Source organism: Coturnix japonica, chromosome 3, assembly GCF_054131305.1.
Source record: "Coturnix japonica strain WE chromosome 3, WE-NBRP24, whole genome shotgun sequence".
NCBI classification, from domain to species: Eukaryota; Metazoa; Chordata; class Aves; order Galliformes; family Phasianidae; genus Coturnix; species Coturnix japonica.
This window is the reverse complement of record NC_140665.1, coordinates 78919444-78938617: the sequence shown is the minus strand read 5'-3', so window position 1 is coordinate 78938617 and position 19174 is coordinate 78919444. Positions and strand designations below refer to the sequence as shown.

The window sequence follows — 19174 nt, the reverse complement described above, 5'->3', positions numbered from 1 at the left end:
TTTGTGAATGACAGAGACAGTGACTGAAGTGCAGGAGGATATGCAAAACCACAGGCTGGCTCTACATAAGTGAGGACATCCATGTGGATATTAAGTGCTTGAGGAGGAAGATGGCTACTGTCATTTGTGTGCACTGACCCTGGTCATTCAAATGCAATACTGTGTGGTTTTCCTGGAATAGAAAATACAATTGCAATTATGTTAGGGAAGTATTAAAACTATATTACTTGAGGTTCTAGCCAGCGGACGTGTGTATCTAACTTGGTACCAGGCATAATTTAAGATTCAAAAATAAGCCTCATGCAGCAGGCCTATGTATGATGCTCCTGAGAATATGCACTTCTGGTGTACTTGGGATTGGTGTCACATCATTTCTGATGACACTCAGAAGCGTAACAAGGGGCACATTGCAGGCTTGAAAGAGCCATTTACTGATGTAACAGGATAAATTATTTCCTTTCAGAAAAAGATCAACTGTTTTGTTGCTTTTTGTTTTTTGTGTTGTTTTGTTTTGTTTTCTGTTTGACAGGTCAACATGGTGATTGGCATTTTGGTATTTAACAAACTTGTTTCCAGAGATGGGATCCTAGATAAAAAGCTCAAACACAGAGCGGGGTAAGAAACCATTGTGGGGTTATTTTAACAAAAGTGGGGTTGTTCTTTAAAGCATATTCAAATTGTAGCAATGATTTCCAATTACAGATAATCCCCAAAAATGCCTTTGATTATTCTTTGAACATTTATACCAGTGTAACAGTGTGTCTAATGGATTCCATTCATCTCAAAAGCTGCAGTTGCATTATTTTGAAGGAATGCAACTAAATAAATGTAATAAAACACAAGTACAGCAGCATTAAGAATGAAGATTAAAACAAATCTGAGCAGATTTCACAAGACTGTCATACACTGAAACTTGTTGCAGTTAGGAAAATAGTTTCATGAATAATGTTTACTGAAGGAACTGATTATTTTTCTGTCTGGCTGCCAACTTTAATTACTGTGGTGGGAAATGTTACTCATTTGTGTAAACTGTTGTAAAATACACATTACAGCAACATAGTTCTTACTGCTTTATGCCAATCTTGAATCTGTGAAGAATTTACCTGCTTTCTGATGTCCATGTGAATAGCTATATTATAAATTGATGCATCAGAATTTGAAAACTGGGGGGGAAAAAAGTTTTAAAAAAATAAGTAAATGCAAATTTGGAGTTATTGACTGTTTATTTGCATTTACATTCAAATTATCTCAGTTATTATAAGAAAACATGTGGTGCTATCAAAAAACAGTAAATGACAATGATTTGAAGGGCTGCAACAGCAAGCCTATTGCAAAAAAAGAAATAATAATAATGATAATACTTCACAATTTCATCATTACTTTCTTAATGTTTATAAAACAATATTAAAATTTTGCATAATAATTTTTTTACAGCATCGTATTCTGGTACTGTCTTTCAGAAGAGCTTGTAGTTAGCAGCACATTTATGATAAATAGTTTGGCTGGTGTGATTTACTTTTAATCTTAATTAAAATATTAATTCTGATTTTAAGTTCTTTCACTGTCTTTCTGATAAGTATGGACCAGAAGGTTTCATTCTATGTTTTTTCATATTCACAAAATATTAACTTCTTAACCTTACTTTTGTCTACACTGCTGCATCCATGTCCCTAACTTTGTAATAACTTTAAGGAAAGCTGGAAAATTACTTATTATTCAGCAAATCACATTCATATCTGCTCTAATTCCAATGATTTCAAGACCTGGATCAGCCATAAGTTGTGCATTGTACATTTTCTAAAGATTTTTAAGCTTAAATTTAACTTAATTATTTTTTGCGGCTACTCAATTGTAGGCCATATATATCTATTTGCCTATAGTCTACTTCCTGATGAAACAAGCAACTTGTTTTCTAACAGTGAACAACTTAGTGAAAAGGTAATTTATTTAAAGAAGTAAAAATTGTTGTCAGAAACAATTCAGCTTTTCTGAGTACGTATAAAGATGCTCTAATCAAGAAACAGTCAGGGATCTCCTAGAAAGAATCCAGCAGAGAGCAGGAAAGATGATGAGGGGCCTGGAACAGTTCTCAGAGAATGAAAAGCTGAGAGACCTGGGGCTGTTCAGCCTGGAGAAGACTGAGAGGGGATCTGATTATTCTTAGGAAATATCAAAAGTGTGGGAGGCAACAGCAGGAGGCCAGACTCTTTTCAGTAGTCTGTAGTGATAGGACTAGGAGCAATGGCCTTCCAGTTCTTATTGGAGCACTGGATTTTCCACACAAATATGTGGGTGAACTTTTTGGTGAAGGTGACAGAGCACTGGAACAGTCAGCCCAGAGAGTGTGGTGTGTCCTCCTTTGGAGATAATTCAAGACCTATCTGGGTGCCTACCTGTGTGACTTCCTGTAGAGAACCTGCTTTAGCAGGGCAGTTGGACTCAGTGATTCAATCTGTAGAGGTCCCTTCCAACACCTGGAATTCTGTGATTATGTAATTCTCTGATAGTATGAGATGGTGGTTTGATAGCATCATTGCTTGCTACTAGCTGGCAGGTGAAGTCTTGAGTCATTCATTGTGGCACAGGAGTTTGTGCAGCGTCTGGCCTCCGGTAGAAAGGGCTTTGCTACTCATTTTTCAAATATCATTTGTTCAGGAGGGCAAGATTTTTCCACATATTGGACTCAGTGTTTGTCAAATGTTCATCTGTGGAGATCATTTATGTAGGATTTGAAGCAGTGAATCAGGCAGAATATGCTGACTTAACGTGATTTTCTCACCTTGATAAGCACAGGATGAATAAACAAGTGAAAGAAGAGTGCGTGTTGTCTTGAGAGATCTCCGTCATTCTTCTGTCACATTGCATATATGTAAAACCAGACAGAAAGATTGTGCTAACATATATATCAAGCTCTATTATTATTTACAAGGTCCAGAACAGATCTACAAACACATCTATCATTTCTAAAGAGATTTCACGTTTGAAAGTCTAGTAACAGTGGAGTATTTTTTAACAAAGATGGAGAGTGCTTTCCAAAATTTAGTTTAAACTTACCCATGGCATGTTTCTAGCTCATTCATCAACACAGATTTTTAAATGATGAAGAGACAGAGTTCTTTTCATGGTCATGGCTCTGCATGTTTATTTTATAGAAAATCTTCATTTGGTTTATCAAAATTGAAGCTACTAAAGATCAATATTTGAAGTCATGTGAGTCTTGAATTTGGCTGTAAACAGGCATTCATTTAGTTGAAATAAAGTTCTACTTTTTTTTTTTTTTTTTTTTTTTTTCCATTGTGGTCACATTTTCCAGCTCAGAATATCTTTCCTGTCATGTCTTAGCTATGCTTATTCCTGGTTCTGACAGTAGACAAAGAAGGAATAGCAAAAGTATTTATTTAGTCAACTCAGGAAGTTGTGTATGTTCTGTATTTAGAAGGAATATGAAATTCCAGGTTTCGCCCTTTAACTCTTCTGACAGGTGCTGAGGTACAATTATCCATACAATACACTTTGAGCTTAATGCTTGTGTACTGTGTTTTATTAAAATACAAAACAGCTCACCCTTTTTTCAGTACCAACTGATATTTATTTCATCAGATCCATACATTTCACGCCCTGTATTCAGACCATCATTTGGCATGAGTAAAATAACTCCAAATGTTAGTGGGCCATTCAAATCTAAGGAAACAGTATGCCCATGTTTGTTGATGCTTGAATACATATTGTGGATTTCTTTCCCTCTTAATGCTCTGTAATAGTGTGTACTTCATACTCCTCTTACTTGTGTCTTTTTCTCAAGTACAACAGTCATAACAGGTCTGAATAGAGGGATTTCACTTTGTATGTCAATCCTAGCACGTGCTTATGTATACTTCATTGTACTGAGCAGTTTTGATCACAACATATTTGGGGCCTTTTTTAGATTAAATGGAAGAAATAGAGTCTGCATGAAGTGAAGCCCCATATCATTAATATTTAAAGCTAATAATAATGTAAAGTACAGCATACAGTTCTGCAACAACATAGAGCATTCATCCTGAATAAGTCTACTTATTTTTATGCATGACGTCATATTTAAAAGCTAAATTTCAGTAGCAACGTTTTTTGGTGACAATTCAATATTTTGTTCTTTTTGTGGGTGTTCTGTTTGTTTGCAGTCAGATGAGTGAGCCTCATAGCGGTTTGACGCTCAAATGTGCCAAGTGTGGAGTAGTTTCAACAACAGCTTTGTCAGCCACCACCGCCAGTAATGCCATGTTAGTCCTGATCATTTACATCTTCTTGTTACAAATTTTATACAGTGCATGTGATACAATAGTTTGATGATGACAACTGTGTTTGCTAACACTGTATAAAGTGCTGAGCACATTTAAATACTTTTTAACAACAACAAAAAACATTTTGCAACTGTGTTTATTAACTGAATACAGGATGTTATTTAGAACATAAAGTACCAACACTGTTACATACCTGTCTGTGATTTTCAAGTTAACTTGCTATAGTGCCATCATTAAGTATGTTTTATTTTAAAAGTGAGCATTCATATATATATTTTTTTCATTTTCTATTTTAATAATCTTACAGTGCTGCTTTTCTCTTTCTTTCAATAGGGCATCCCTTTGGAGCTCCTGCGTGGTGCTGCCACTTCTGGCCTTGACTTGGATGTCTGCAGTTCTGGCTATGACAGACAAAAGATCAATATTATTTCAGATACTTTTTGCAGTATTTGATTCATTACAAGGCTTTGTTATTGTCATGGTCCATTGTATTCTCCGAAGGGAGGTGAGCAATGTTTTCCAGTTTTCTAATGGGCTGTGTTCTTGTTAATCTCTGAACTGTTCTTTAATGTTATGTTGAGCTTCCTCGGCAGAAATTTATTTCATAGAAAGAGTAAAGTGTTTTATGACAAGATGAAGAGGAACAAGTGAAAGGGAGAGTGGGAAGAATCAGTGAATTCCAAATACAGTCAGGCTCAGTACAAAACTGTACCCACTCAATTAAAATGACTTTCAGTCAATCCCAAATTGTTTGGGGAAGTTTATTTCCCACATAAATTTATTTTATTTTTGAAAGTTTATTTCCAAGTGTTTGGCTTTTCCAATATAATGAATATAGGGTATTGCAAACGAGAATGTCCTTTTCTTGAAGAATAAAGGCTATATATTTTTTGCAATCTCTAACACCAATTCAAATATAAAATTATTTCTGCACATAGTGCCCCTGAAAGAGTAGTTATTGAGGTGACAGGATGAAGAAAGAGCTATCCCTTCATCTTTTACACATTCTGGTGATAATGTATTCAAATGAAGAGTGATAACATTTAGGGAAGAGAAACGAAAAGTTAGTATCCCTTGATTGCCCTTTTCAGCTAAAATCTAACATCAGAGCAACTGTGTAAGTTCTTTAACCTGACTCTGATGAAAACTTCATTAACAATCTAAACTACTAGCCAGCCCAATACTTTTACTGAAAGAAGTTTTCCAGATGTGTGGAGGTGGGAGCATCTGTCAAAAATTTGTTGAATGGAGCTGCGCTGGAGAGCAGTAGCCCTGTTGAACCAGCATATCTTTTTACAGAGCTCATGTCCACTTAGACACTATTTTCTACAGTATTTTCCATTCCTATGTGAGGGATATGATGCCCTAAATGCCCCTACATTTGATACGATTGCCTCTTATCAAAAAAGAAGATGGAGCTTCTTTTTGATCATGACAAGTTAGGCAGAAGCAAAGATATAGAGACAGTTTCTTCACATTTGAAAATAGATTAGCTGAAATAATAGTTGATAGTAGTGGAAGACAAAGAAGTCTAGATGTACTGCTGTTTGAACTGTATTTCACATAACACATTACATCTTTTCTAGTCCTCTGTCTTTAAAGTGTAGATTAGGATTAATCAAATTCAGTTTTTCATATGTAAAAAGAAAATAATTAAACAGTTCTTTAAGAAGAGGACAGAAGTAAGATTTACTGCACTTAAAACTTTTTTTTTTTTTTACAAATGGGTATATGGTCTGCACTTTGCAGCAGAAAGGATACATTTGTTAGTTTCGAGAAGTTCCAACACAGAGGGAGACGTAACTAATTTGTGTTTCATTCTGACTCTAGCAATGCTTGCTTTCTAGTCTAGTTCTAGAGATTCTTTGTTGAGTCCTTGTGGAAACCAAGATAGCACATCATGCACGGTGTGCAATGCAGTCTTTGCACTTCACAGGGTATCTCCCCAGATGAAAGAGTAGTCTGTTACCTTCTGTTGTCTGCAAAAGATTTTTGCTCTGCCAGTGCATGTCAGAGAAACTCTGCCAACATATTTGTCATTCTTGATGACAGCTACAAAGCTATCTCAGTTATAGCCTATAGGATTGATCTAATATTTATAGCATACTGGCGCAGGCAAAACAGTAATTCTGACTGTCAGAAGAAAAAAAAAAAAAAGGAAAAAAAAAAAAGTGAAGCAGAATAAATCACCGTAAAATTCAAACAAAGAAGAAGACAGCCCTGTTTTACTATGCCCTTATTGTTGTTGTATTACAAAAAAAACAAAGACTTTTAAAGCTGTATAGATAAAACCCTCCCATTTCCCTTTAGTCATATGGATATAAACATAAATGATAGAACCATTTTTTACTTTCAGTAGTATACTATATCAATGATCTTGTGTGACAAGGGCTTCACTGAGAAACCAGGGGGGTTGACTAAGACATACAACTAAATGAGACCTGCATGATGTGCTGTGTCTATTTCTGCTCCACATCAATTCAAGATCTTTTGGAAAGACGTTAAATCTTTCTATACTTCATTTCTGTAACTTCTAAGATAAATGTTATACTGATTAAGCACAAGGCCTCTTATAAATCAGTTGGAAAGTAGGAAAGAAAAATGCAAAGTAAGACTCAGGTATTATTGCTTTAAGTCTCCTTCATAGCCCAAAGAGCCAAGTAATTTTTTTTATTTTATTTTTTTTCTCGCTGTTTGAATATCTAATTGAGCATTGGAAGAGGATGAGGTATATGTCACAGAACAGAGATTGAGGGGAGAGAGGAGTGCTGAAGCTTCTTCTCCATCAAAGCAAAATATTTTGTCTCACCTGCTTGAGCATGAGAATATCTAAGGCTAATTTCAATCATACTGCATAATTTATGTTCCTTCTGGTGATGGGAATAACCCACATATGTTTTTTCCTTTAGCTGTGCCTTGCTGACTGCAGCATGTTTAGATTAAATGCATCATTGGCATCTAAAGTCTATATTTCTGTATTGCAGAAAAAAAAAAAAAAAAGAAAGAAAAAAAAAAGTACATGAGTAGAAAGAGTAAGTTATGAAAGCTTAGGGTTACTGTTGCTAAGGAAACTACTTCCATGGTATCTGCACGTTCATCACATCTGTCTCTCCTACTCTGCTTCGCTCTAAGAAAATCTTGTAACTTGATGTTAGAAGGCGTGGGGGAAACAAGATTATGCTTCAAAGAAAGAAGTGAAGACAGCAAAATCTTAACCAATTCTAGCAACACATTTCAACAAACCATTCAGAACAAGCCAGTATTTAGGCAGCTCAAGTTTCTGTTTCTGACTTGTATGAAGCCATGTGGAAGTTGCAACTCATGTCAATATGTTGAGTGCAGTGATATTTTATATTCTGTTGACATGTTCAAATCATATGCTGCTTGTCATTCAGAAATACTGTAAGAAACATGCACTTATAAGAGAATCCTAGTGTCAGGATTCGCTATTAGAAAGTAGGGAAAGAAGGGCAAGAGACTTTTGTGAACTCTGAAGCTGTCTGAATGAGGGAATCTACATGAACACAGGTTCCAACACCAGTCCCAAAAACAAAGAGGATCACTGCATAAGCTGAGAGATCACATAGTATGTTCTGAAGTAACAAATCTTTAGAGTCAATTGTCATGAGATTTGAGATAAGATTCAGCATGCTTTAGAGTATAAGATTTTGGGGATTTTGTCCTACCACTGTGCCAGTGCTCATCCAGGAGCATAAATTATGGAGTGTGACTTGACTTCAGAACTGATAAAGTGAGAGAAGACTTTGTAACAATTGCAAGATGGTAAATTGAAATAATGTCAAACATATGCAAAACCACAGTAAGTGTAGTGCCTAAAATCAGAATCTGAGTCACAATACAGGCCAGACAGACCAACTTCCCAGACTACCAAGTGTGGGAAGCCTTGGTGTTTTGATGTCAATCCAAAACTTCTCACCTTGTTTTATTCTTCTTTCTACTCTATACTAGCCTTTCTCTACCTGCACTGGTAACTACAGAGCATGCTTACTCATTTAGGGGTTAAGTACTTTAAAATAATACTATCTAATTACTTTTTTTTCTTTAATTCATTTTGTCCGTTTTATGAAAGCTTATAAACAGTTTGATGTAAAATACAATGTATTAAAAGGGGACTGTATTATCCTGTTGTTATTCATAAAATCTCCATGAGTAGGATATCATTTTCTACCATTTAGTTATTCTGACTTAGACATCAAGCAAATTCTACAGATAAGAAATGAAATGTAGATTTTTCTAGGCATTTCATTCAGTGTGTTTTTGTATTCAAGGAATAAATTATACCTGTTTGTCTTGACTAGAAGTCACTCAAGGAAGTTCCTGTTTTCCAAGTTACAACTTGCCAACAGTTTGCTAACATGGATACTTGTATTTATAAAATCAAAATTCAAGTATTAGTATTTAGATTCCATTACTGTCTTGGAATATATCTGACAATGCATAAAGAAATGAAACAAAATTGGTTTTACATTCAAAAAAATGTTCTCTGTATACTTTAAAACTGTTGATAAAAATATTCCTTTCTGTTCCCAAAGTTGTCTTGCTGTCCCTATTGTGGTATGTGTGAGAATTCAGCAAAATGTATTTGCTCTCAGCTGCCAGAAAACAGGAACTGCATTTTTTTAAAAAAATGTTTCTCTGTGCTGAACCACATATTTCTGACAAAAGCATTGCATAATAATATTTCCTTAGACATGCATTCTGCTCAAAACAAAAAAAAGAAAGTATTCTCTGTGAAAAGATATTTTGTCAAATGTGCTTGTGCAGAGTATATGATGGTTCACAGGAATCAGTATAAGTTATTGTTTTCACAGGTTCAAGATGCATTCAGATGTCGACTAAGAAATTGCCAGGATCCAATCAATGCAGATTCTTCAAGTTCTTTTCCTAATGGACATGCTCAAATCATGGTTAGCTTTTATTTTTATCATTCACTACTAAATTAGTGTTCTTAGCCAAAAGAAGAAAACTTACATTACTGTACATGGCAAGTATGTACCAGCTGGAATTTTAACCTTTTTTAAGCATTAGTCTGTTTCGGTCATTACCTACTTGCTTAAACCTCTTAGCAAGTTTTGATCATTCTGCTGAGCACAATGCATTAGTATGCTCCACCGCTTTTCATCATGACATAAGATTTTTATATATGAGAAGGAAAAAAAAAAAAATCTAATGACATACAGTGATTTTTTTCTACCACTGGTGTAAAGAACATTGATGTGTCTGGTAGTCTTCCCTTCACAAATTCATGAAAAATGTTCTTTTCAAATCTAATTCAAACATAGAGAAACTGTTAGAGATCCCCAAAGGGGAATCTGTCTAGTGACTTGGATTATCAAGATAGTGAATGGGTTATTATGACAATTTGGATTTACTAATTTACTAATATTGTTAGTTAGTCTGTTATATATCTGTCCTTTCATTTTCAATGACTGTCATTGATTATAATAGATGGAGATGAGATCATTCCCTAAAACATGCATTCAGTTACCCTTGAAAAAACGATGAATTAAATAAGAATTTTTCCTTTGAACTTCATAAGCAAGAAGGAGCTCAGTTTTGGGTTTTTGTTTTGTTTTGTGGTTTGTTTTTTTTTTAATGTCATAAATCTTCATGGAAATTTTAAAAAGTAATTGGAAAGTTCCTGAAATCTATACCAAGATAAATAGTTTTGTTTTACTGGAAAAGACATGTTTAGATTTTCAACTGTTACTGATCATTCGTACTACTTACAATATGATTTTACTCATTGAAATAAATTATGTTTGTTTTCAAGGAATACAAAGTTTACTTTATTGCATTAGTAGCCAGGATGGGCATAATGCTGTATAGCAAATAAACACTCCATAATAAATTAATGAAGTTTCAGACAGGGTGGACTAATTGGATTACGGTTATTCACAATAATTTGTATTGCAGATTTTTTTTCTGTTTTTCTGTTTATAACATGACTATGAAAAGCTTCCTTAGAGATGATCCTTCCAAGTGATGTAGTTATTCTTCCGTATTTATTTAAAAAAAACACACTGTATAATTTTATTAAAGCTATATACTCTACCTCCACCTATTTTATTTTATTTTTTCTGGTCAGGCAAGCATACTTTGAAAACCACCCATTTATACTTTAGGAAACTTTGTAAAGCTCTGCTGTTGTAAAACAATATACTTCACCTTCTCAGGAAACCACATTTAAGAGACTGTGACTCTGTAAGTAGGACATTTTGGAAGCACTAGTCAGGAAAAAAAAAAAAAAAAAGGTATTGTGGTTTTGTTTTCAATTAATAACTGTTGTTCATTGTTTCTTGTTACAGACTGATTTTGAAAAGGATGTGGACATTGCTTGTCGGTCAGGTAAGAATACTGGGAGAGTATTTAGCTAACAAAAATAAGTATGTTACTAGTTCCTTCTGAAGTAGATACAAAATACCATGTGTTAACTGTTTACAACATAGACTCATAAATGGTAATAAAATGAATTGATGCAACTATATGAATAGATAACCTATGTATAAGTTATGAATATATAACCTGTGCATACGAAGGATGCTTGGGTAGGTGTTAGTTTTAAAAAGGCTGTTTTCTAGGGCTCTAAGTGAATTCAACAGTAGTTTAAGGAACAGGGTTTCAGGAAAATGAAATATGATTCTGCTTTCTGTTAAAGACATTTCAGTAGTGTGTTTTTCAAGTTGTCAACTTTGCCTGTCTCTACATATAAAAAGAAAACCATTTTATGCAATTTCTTTTTTATTATTTTCTTTTTCCAACCTTGCTTAAGTAAAACAGTGGAAAACAATCCTACAAACCCTATAGCAATCTGTAATTCATGGAGATTATCCCAAAGGATAGTTTTTCCTAGAGAGGTAAGTTTACCTAGACAACCTCATTTCCAGTGAAGAGAGAAAAAGAGAGAAAAAGAGAGAAAAAGAGAGAAAAAGAGAGAAAAAGAGAGAAAAAGAGAGAAAAAGAGAGAAAATGAGAGAAAAAGAGAGAAAAAGAGAGAGGGTGACTTCTCTGCAGAGTGTGTCAGGTCAGGAGATGCAGGACTTAGCTGTCCTGTGTCACCCACCTAAAGTCTGTCTTGTCTCTATGGCAAGGCAAGAGGGTTGATCTCATTAAAGTAGAGTTGCAGTTTCCGTTCACCCACCTTTAAAAAACTTCAAGCTGTTTATTGCAATACAATAATAATTCTCTGTATACATTAGTTTTAATATGTTCATGTCTTTCAAAGGGACTGGATTATCCACTGTAACATAAATGCATGTCTGTTACCATTTAATGAAGAGAAAAATCCAGCTTTAATCTACATTGCTCCCACTTCTTGCCTTTTGCCACCATAGTGCTGCTGTACAGCCAGACTTAGGAAAATAGATTTTGAATAAATTTATGAACAGGTTTTACTAGTTGAAAAATTAACTTCATTTCCTTTTAATGAAAGTTAACTTAATAGGTCATTGGTTGAAATGTCTGGCTGGAAACAATGCATCAGCCATACTGTATTGAAGAAAACGGATTAGGGTGACAGGGTGTGTGGGTTGTAAATTGTCACAGAATCTGATATTTGTGCACCATTGTTTACAGGCAAATTGTTCTTTACATAATTGAAAAATCTGCACCAGTTTTGTGTGAGGTAGGAGTGGGTTGCTTTATGAGCGGCTTGCTGCGGAATATGACAATGAACTGTCAAGCACTGTAGGATCTGGGTCATTAGAGCCCTCAGGCTACCAAAAGTGATGCGAATGTAACACCTGAGATACTTCTAGTCATCTTACCATCTTGCCCATGAGACAGATTTTATTGCACAAGCTGGTATTGATGTGAGTTTAAATACTATTTTAAATCAGGACAAGAAAATCCTTGCACCCAATTGGAACAGGCTCAGTAACTGGATGCTTCTAAAATTTTTCATTCTTACTACCTAACATTTTCCCTTCATTACAGATCTTGAACTGTAACTTTGTATTTAATTGTAAGATAAATGATTGTGATTAATACTTTGATTTTGAATGAATCTTTTACTGAAAATTTTGTATTTTGTGCTGGAATTGTTAACACTCAGATGAAGAGATCACTCTAAGAAAAAGTTGTTGGATGTTACTATAGCTTTTACCATAAAGGACAACATCAAAAGTGGATGGTGAATGTTTTACAATATATGTTTATTTTGGAAGAAATTATTTACTGTGAGGGTGGTGAGACACTGTAATAGGTTGCCCAGCAAGTCTGTGAATCCTCCCTCCCTGGAAGCATTCAAGGCCAGGCTGGATGGGGCTTTGAGCAACATGATCTAGAGGGAGGTGTCCCTGCCTATAGCAGGGGGTTGGAAGTAGGTGATCTTAAAGGTCCCTTTGAACCCAAATCATTCCATGAGTCATTGTTTATATGATTCTATTTGTAACCTTTTCCAGTTGTGGCAAATTATGTCTTTCTGATAGCAATGGAATTCCTTCCTAATGATATTAATTTTTTTCCCACTTTTATTTTAAAAATCATTGAACACAGAAAAGCATTAGAAAAAAATTGAGTGAACATTTAGGAGCTCAGAAATACATGTCCATAGTTATAATCTTAAAATAGATCGTTATGACATATTGACAAAATTGTTCTGCCTTACAGTCTGTTTGACATTTTCCAAGAGGTTATGTGGAGTTAATAATGGCAATACAGAAGTCATGGTGTATTTTAAAAAAAAGTGGAAGGCTTGATTAATCTGCACGTCACCTAAGATATATGGAAGGAAGCAGGAAGAAACAAAGGGCTGCTTTTCTTTATTTAAACAATTGAGGCTCAGAGTATATATCAGTTCATAAAAACACTTTCTAAGGCAGCTTTTATAGAATAAAATTTATCAAACACAAAAATCATTTAAGAAGATGCAATGGTAAAGGATATTACGTAGTGTTTGACAGACGTGGTTTCATGTTGTAAGAAGTCTGTTCTCTGACCCACAGTTTTGCATAAAGACATCGGACCTTGCAGAGCAGCAACTATAACAGGAACTCTTTCTAGAATTTCACTAAATGATGAAGAAGAAGAAAAGGGACCAAACCCTGAAGGAATGAGCTATTCTACCTTGCCTGGAAACATCATCTCCAAGGTCATCATCCAGCAACCAACAGGTCTTCACATGCCTATGAGTATGAGTGAACTTGCTAATCAGTGCTTGAAAAAAGACAACAGTGAGTTGCGGAGGACTGTGTATTTGTGCACTGATGATAATTTGAGAGGTGCAGATATGGACATAGTCCATCCTCAAGAACGGATGATAGAAAGCGACTACATAGTGATGCCCAGAAGTTCAGTAAATACCCAGCCATCACTGAAAGATGAGAGCAAAATCAATATAGGCATGGATACATTGCCTCATGAAAGGCTGTTGCACTACAAAGTTAATCCAGAATTCAATATGAATCCTTCTGTAATGGACCAATTCAATATCAATTTAGACCAGCATCTTCCCACCCAAGAACATATGCAGAGTTTGCCATTTGAGCCCCGCACAGCAGTAAAGAATTTCATTGCCTCAGAGCTGGATGACAATGCAGGATTATCAAGAAGTGAAACTGGATCTACAATATCAATGAGCTCTCTAGAGGTCAGTGACACATCAAATTGTATACTCTGTTCTTCTAATCATACGGTAAGACAAAATGTTGTGGCTTATTTCTAAGGGTTCTAAGCTAAGGTTTTAATTCAGACTGAGTTATTGTTTGGGATCATGTATTGCTGTTCATATTTCTCTTGCTAGCATAAGTGTTTATGCCTAGACAACAAGGTTAAAGCTCCAGAACCAGTCTAAATGAAGCTGTACAATTCTGGAGATTTAGCATTCCTCACAACTGCTAAGGATTTAATGACCTGCCAGGTGAAAACCACTGGAAAATACTATGTTGCTATGAGAATGCGGCTCCTGGAACATAGAAATGACAATCACTGACCCTACCCATAAGCACATGTAATTGAAAATGTTTGCCTTTTTACCAATGAAAGTCATATCTCACTCAGATATGACAGGTATGATTCTGCTTTCATTAGTGTAAGTATTGGATTCTTCCATCCGTCAGTTCACTATTTCAAAATCTACCTTATATGTATGTTTCTGTGGTTGCATGTGCATGCAGGCAGCGGTACGGACAATATGTATGATAAGTAGAGGTAGACTTCTTGCAGTGTATCCCAGATGCCAGTTAGATTGCAAAAATGAACTGAAAAGCCTTTACTGAAAGAGGTTGCAGTCATTACTACCATCTTTCTGCAGAACTTAAACATTACAGAAATAAATGAAGACTTAAGTGTCAGATATTGTAATTCCTATATTGTAATTCCTATGGAGTCTTATACAAAACCGTCAGTGAGGTGGAGTTGACTTCACATATGGTCCCCATTAAGAATTGCAAATCTGTTTCACCAGCAGTTCAAATTTATGAAACAGAGCATTTGGTAGGTATGAAAAAATCAAATGAGAAAAATGTGGTATTTACTCACCATCAGAATTTAAAAAAAAAAAAAAAAAGAAAAAAAAAAAGCAACTGTATATGCAGACTTTAAGCCATTAGGTATTATGGTATTATTTTATTTTGTGACATTTAGAGCTATCTGTGCAGGGAACCAGAGACTTTAACTGATATTTTAGTTGTTAGACATAAATCTGTACCCTGTACTTCATAGAATAGGCGATGCCTGTCAATATTTCTTTGAATATTGAGTTTAATGTGCTTATCAACTGGAGAATTTGGGCAGAAGATCAGAACTTTGTTTCCTTTCAAGAGATGCCTTTGCAAACATTGACTGTGAAATGTTTCCCATGTTGTTTTTATTGTTAGTGTGCTATCATGTAGTTATATATAGCAACTGCCAAACGGTATGGTATACGGTAATATGTCAGTAAAATGCCCTTAGGCAACTGTTAATTATGTTAATTATGTGTTAACATAATTCTTCATAGTTTTTTTTCTTTTCAATTTAAAGTCAGTAATTACTAAAAATATAACAATGACAATGGTTTATGCAGTGGTTAGAGAAAGTATTTATCATCTTACCAGAATGGCTTTAGATGTCATTTGACCCATTTTCAGCCAAGAGCCAGCGCTGCATCTGTCTTCAGCAATGTAATTATGAGTTCACAAACACCTCAAGACATAGAAGTACTGTAGGCATAACTGTTTGCAGCTGGACACCGTGTAAAATGCAGCCTATTGGAGTCCCATCACTTCATGGCAGGTACTAGTCTTTATGGCCTAAACTAAACCAGCAGAATTAGAGGACAGTTTGGAAAACATAAGCCCTTAGTACTTTTGAATCATAAAGTCAAACTATTTATTTTAAATTTCATGTCCATTTTAGTACTGAAAAACTAGAGTACTGTGTTGCAATGAACTAACAATACATTTGCAATGTTTCAATTTTTAGATTTTTAATTTGGCTTTTTTACTACGTTTGTGAAGCCAGTCATTTTCAGTGTTTCACATATCCCAAGAGATAATGAGTCCTTGGAATAATAGGTATTAATTCAGAAAATTTAAAACGATATCGAGACAAACAACAACAACAAAATCAAAGTTATTGAATGCAAAAGCTGAAATGTAGGGTCTGCATTTAATCTCTTTTATTTAGATTTTATGTTCATTATGATCATTGGAAATTGCTGTTTTGAAACAGACCTATGGTATTAGCACAACAATGTTATGTTCTCACTTTTAACTCTGCAGGGCAGATCCATCGTGCCTACTATTAAGAATCTAAAAGTAGGCATTTCCCTTCTGATCCGTAATAGAGCATTCCACATCAGGCTTCTCTTTAGTGTCAGCAGAAACAGGCACTTCTGTGCCATTTTTAGACATCTGTTCCAGGACGAAGTAAATCCTATGTCCTCAGTGTAGCTTTCTCTCTACAGATGCCACAGAGGAGGACAAAATTAGTGGATCAGACATAAACATCAAAGAGGTTATGTTCTAAATTTATTCAGATTAATCCTACAGTATATTACAAACTTTCTTCTAGTTTTTACATCTACATACTGCTTTTCAAAAGATAATGCTCAATTAAGAACAATCAAATGTTATATTATATATGGAAAAATTTCATATTTCAAAAGATTGTTGGAGAATTCCATAATATTTGCATAAGTACATTGCCCAGGTAAATATATACTTCTTAAGGACCTGCAGATTCCTAGTGAACAAGTCAGTGTTTTTTAATTTTTTTATGGAATGTACCCAACAGTACTCATGCACTTACAAGCACAGGCAGGCATATTGGTACATCACTGATTTTCTGAGCAGGAGTAATTGAACATCTGGTTAATCTCCTGCACATCCCTTATATGCATGGATTAAAATTGGCTTTGCTACCTTGGCATCAAAGTGGCTTGTAGTGTGCTCCTTCAGTTCAAAGTGTTTTCATTTTAATGAAGAAAGCACTCTCCATGCACTCTTTTGGAATGCTTTTTGTTTTGAAATTGTGCACTCAGTGCTGTACTCATTAAAATGAAATGAAGTTGTACAATCCCAGCCACTGGAGTGCAAGAAAAGGATAGAAGGTTTAAATGCAGAGGAAGAACTTGATCTGTGCAACATACCTCCAGGAGAAGTAGTTCTTTCCCCATTATGGAAAAAAAAAAAAAAGAAAGAAAGAAAGAAGAATTAGGTCACCTGCTGCTTGACTATGTAAGGAGACTTATCTTGGTAGGTTTGTGGACAAGAATGATGGGTTCTTTCTAGGGAATATTAGTGTAGGGTCACTTTATGCTCAAATGGAATATTTCTGAAAGAAAACAAAGAACTACTATCAAAAGAAGGGTGTGTGTAGATAGTAGAAACATTTATTGAATGGAAAAAAGAGCATCAGCTTTATAAGAGCAGAAAGGAAACAGCTTTCCAAATTGATGTGAGTGTATTTTTCTTCCCAATTTTGTGTTTTCCTTGTTAGTTTTTCTGTCTCAGTTTCTGCTAGGAAATTTTTATGTGGGGAAAGGCATCAATCCCCTGAACAGGGAGTGTGACTAAAGTAACCCTTCTTTACTCACTCATGAGAGATCTTAATACATTCAAAGTCAATTCCAGCACCTTTTGACCAAATCACTAATGTGGGATTTTAGGAAGCAAATAGAGAGAGAAAAGAAAGACAGTGATACATTAAGGGTAGTGAGTGCAAAGAAAAGAATGTAAAGTGTTGAGAGAAGAGAAAGTAAGACATGCACCCCCGCTCCCCACACACGCACACACAAAGAGAAAAGCAGACAGAAATGGAGAGGCAAGTTCAAACAAACAAACAAAACAAAACAGGAAGGGAAGAAAAAATATACAGTAAAAAGCAGTCAATCTTGTCAATAAAGTGCTAGAGCAGAATAAAAGCAAAATAGTGTAAAGTCATTTTGATTTATGATATGAAAAGTTAAAAAGAAATGAAGTGATTTTAAAAAAAAGAAGAAACAAACAAACAAAAAAAAAACCAGAGAGAGTAAACATAGAGAGACAAGCACTACAGGAACTTCCACTAACATTTGTTTTCAGGCTTTCTCTATCTCAGATTTATCTTCCTCCCATTCTTCATTTCATTTTTCAATAAGCTGTGGAGATAGATCTTGCAAATTTTGTGACTCTTAGTGAAAAGAATTCTAGACCTATAACATCCATTCCTTTCTTTTGGTTGACTGACGAGGTTTCAAATTCCTCTGACTTCAGACATTGTTGCATCATGTTCTTGGACTGTTGGACAGGAATGGGGGTAGCATCAGACAGAGGTGATTTTAGTAACTGAAGATGTAAAGAACAGGAATTTTAATCAGCATTACAGACTGCATTGTATATTTCATTTTTTTGATACTACAGACGACTATCTTAAATACAAATTGTCCTTAGGAAGCATACTGTCAATTACTTGTCCATTAACAATATGCTGTGCTCACTCCAGTGACATTCAGAAACACAAAACAAGTATTTTTGCTGTACTGAGTAAATACATATGCCTATAAAAATGGAGCAGCAAAACAGAGAAAAAAAAAGCTGGAAATTTTAAAACAGGATCTCTGAAGTTATGTTTGTGCTGTGCTGAAATTTGAGTGTAGATTTTCTCAACTTAAAATTCCCACATCAAAGAGCTCATCTATTTTTTTATATCTAGTTTATATTTAAACTAATAGCCGGTATAATCTTCTGTCTACCTCATATTGTAAACTAATAGCCAGTGTAATCTTCTGTTCAGAAACTAAGCTTTTTACTTCAGTTAAATACACACAAAAGATATTTTAAATCAAAACTCACATTCCACTTTTATATCTCTAAGGGCCAAAAGAGATTCTCCTTTAATTTTATTCAGGGAAAAAAATCTTCCCCAGGCTAAGATCTTGTGTGTCAAACCTAATCTCAGAATGAATTATAAACTGCTGATAATAAGGCTTTATATTAATGGAAGCATGGTTATAACCCACCCTATAATACGCTATCTCTGGTTTCAATTATACTTTGCACAATATAATATATTTTCAGGAGTATCTCATGTAATTAATCAGGTAGTGGTGTAATGCAGACTAGAATAAGGAGAAAACCAGGCATTTGTCATTTTACAGAGATGGAGAGGGATTTTATTAGTCTGTTAGAGAGAGCAGCTCCTTCCTGGTGCCAGCATATTAGTGCATGCTGCTGTATGGAAATTATTCTTCAGTGTTCTATTTTTGTCCCCCAGTGAGCAGAGTTTAAAGTTGCTATGGAATTACACAGAAAAGCTGTACATGATTAGCACAAAGTAAAATTGATTTTAAATAAATTACAACTGCAGATCTCCTTTTACAGAATTTCACTTTGGTCCTGGCATGAAAGGTTTGGTATGGGCTTTTTTTCCTTTTTTTTTTTCTTCTTTTTTTTCTTTTCTTTTTCTTTTTT

The 19174-nt window shown here is 34.8% G+C and overlaps 1 protein-coding gene across 23 annotated transcripts in view; it reads left to right on the top strand.

Annotated features, from left to right (window-relative positions):
- ADGRB3 (adhesion G protein-coupled receptor B3) overlaps positions 1-19174 on the top strand; it is a 426584-nt gene that overhangs the window by 390586 nt on the left and 16824 nt on the right. For 20 of the 23 annotated variants that reach the window (XR_014944219.1, XM_085542010.1, XM_085542007.1 and 17 more), the window contains 6 exons: positions 530-615; positions 4161-4259; positions 4614-4785; positions 9113-9208; positions 10610-10649; positions 13247-13890. Coding sequence is in view for 22 of the 23 variants with exons in the window: in XM_085542010.1 (XP_085398136.1) it covers positions 530-615; positions 4161-4259; positions 4614-4785; positions 9113-9208; positions 10610-10649; positions 13247-13890 (1137 nt within the window). In the remaining variant the exon portion in view is untranslated. The remainder of the gene's footprint in view (positions 1-529; positions 616-4160; positions 4260-4613; positions 4786-9112; positions 9209-10609; positions 10650-13246; positions 13891-19174) is intronic. The other 3 variants (XM_085541999.1, XM_085541994.1, XM_085541995.1) reach the window with 1 other exon arrangement.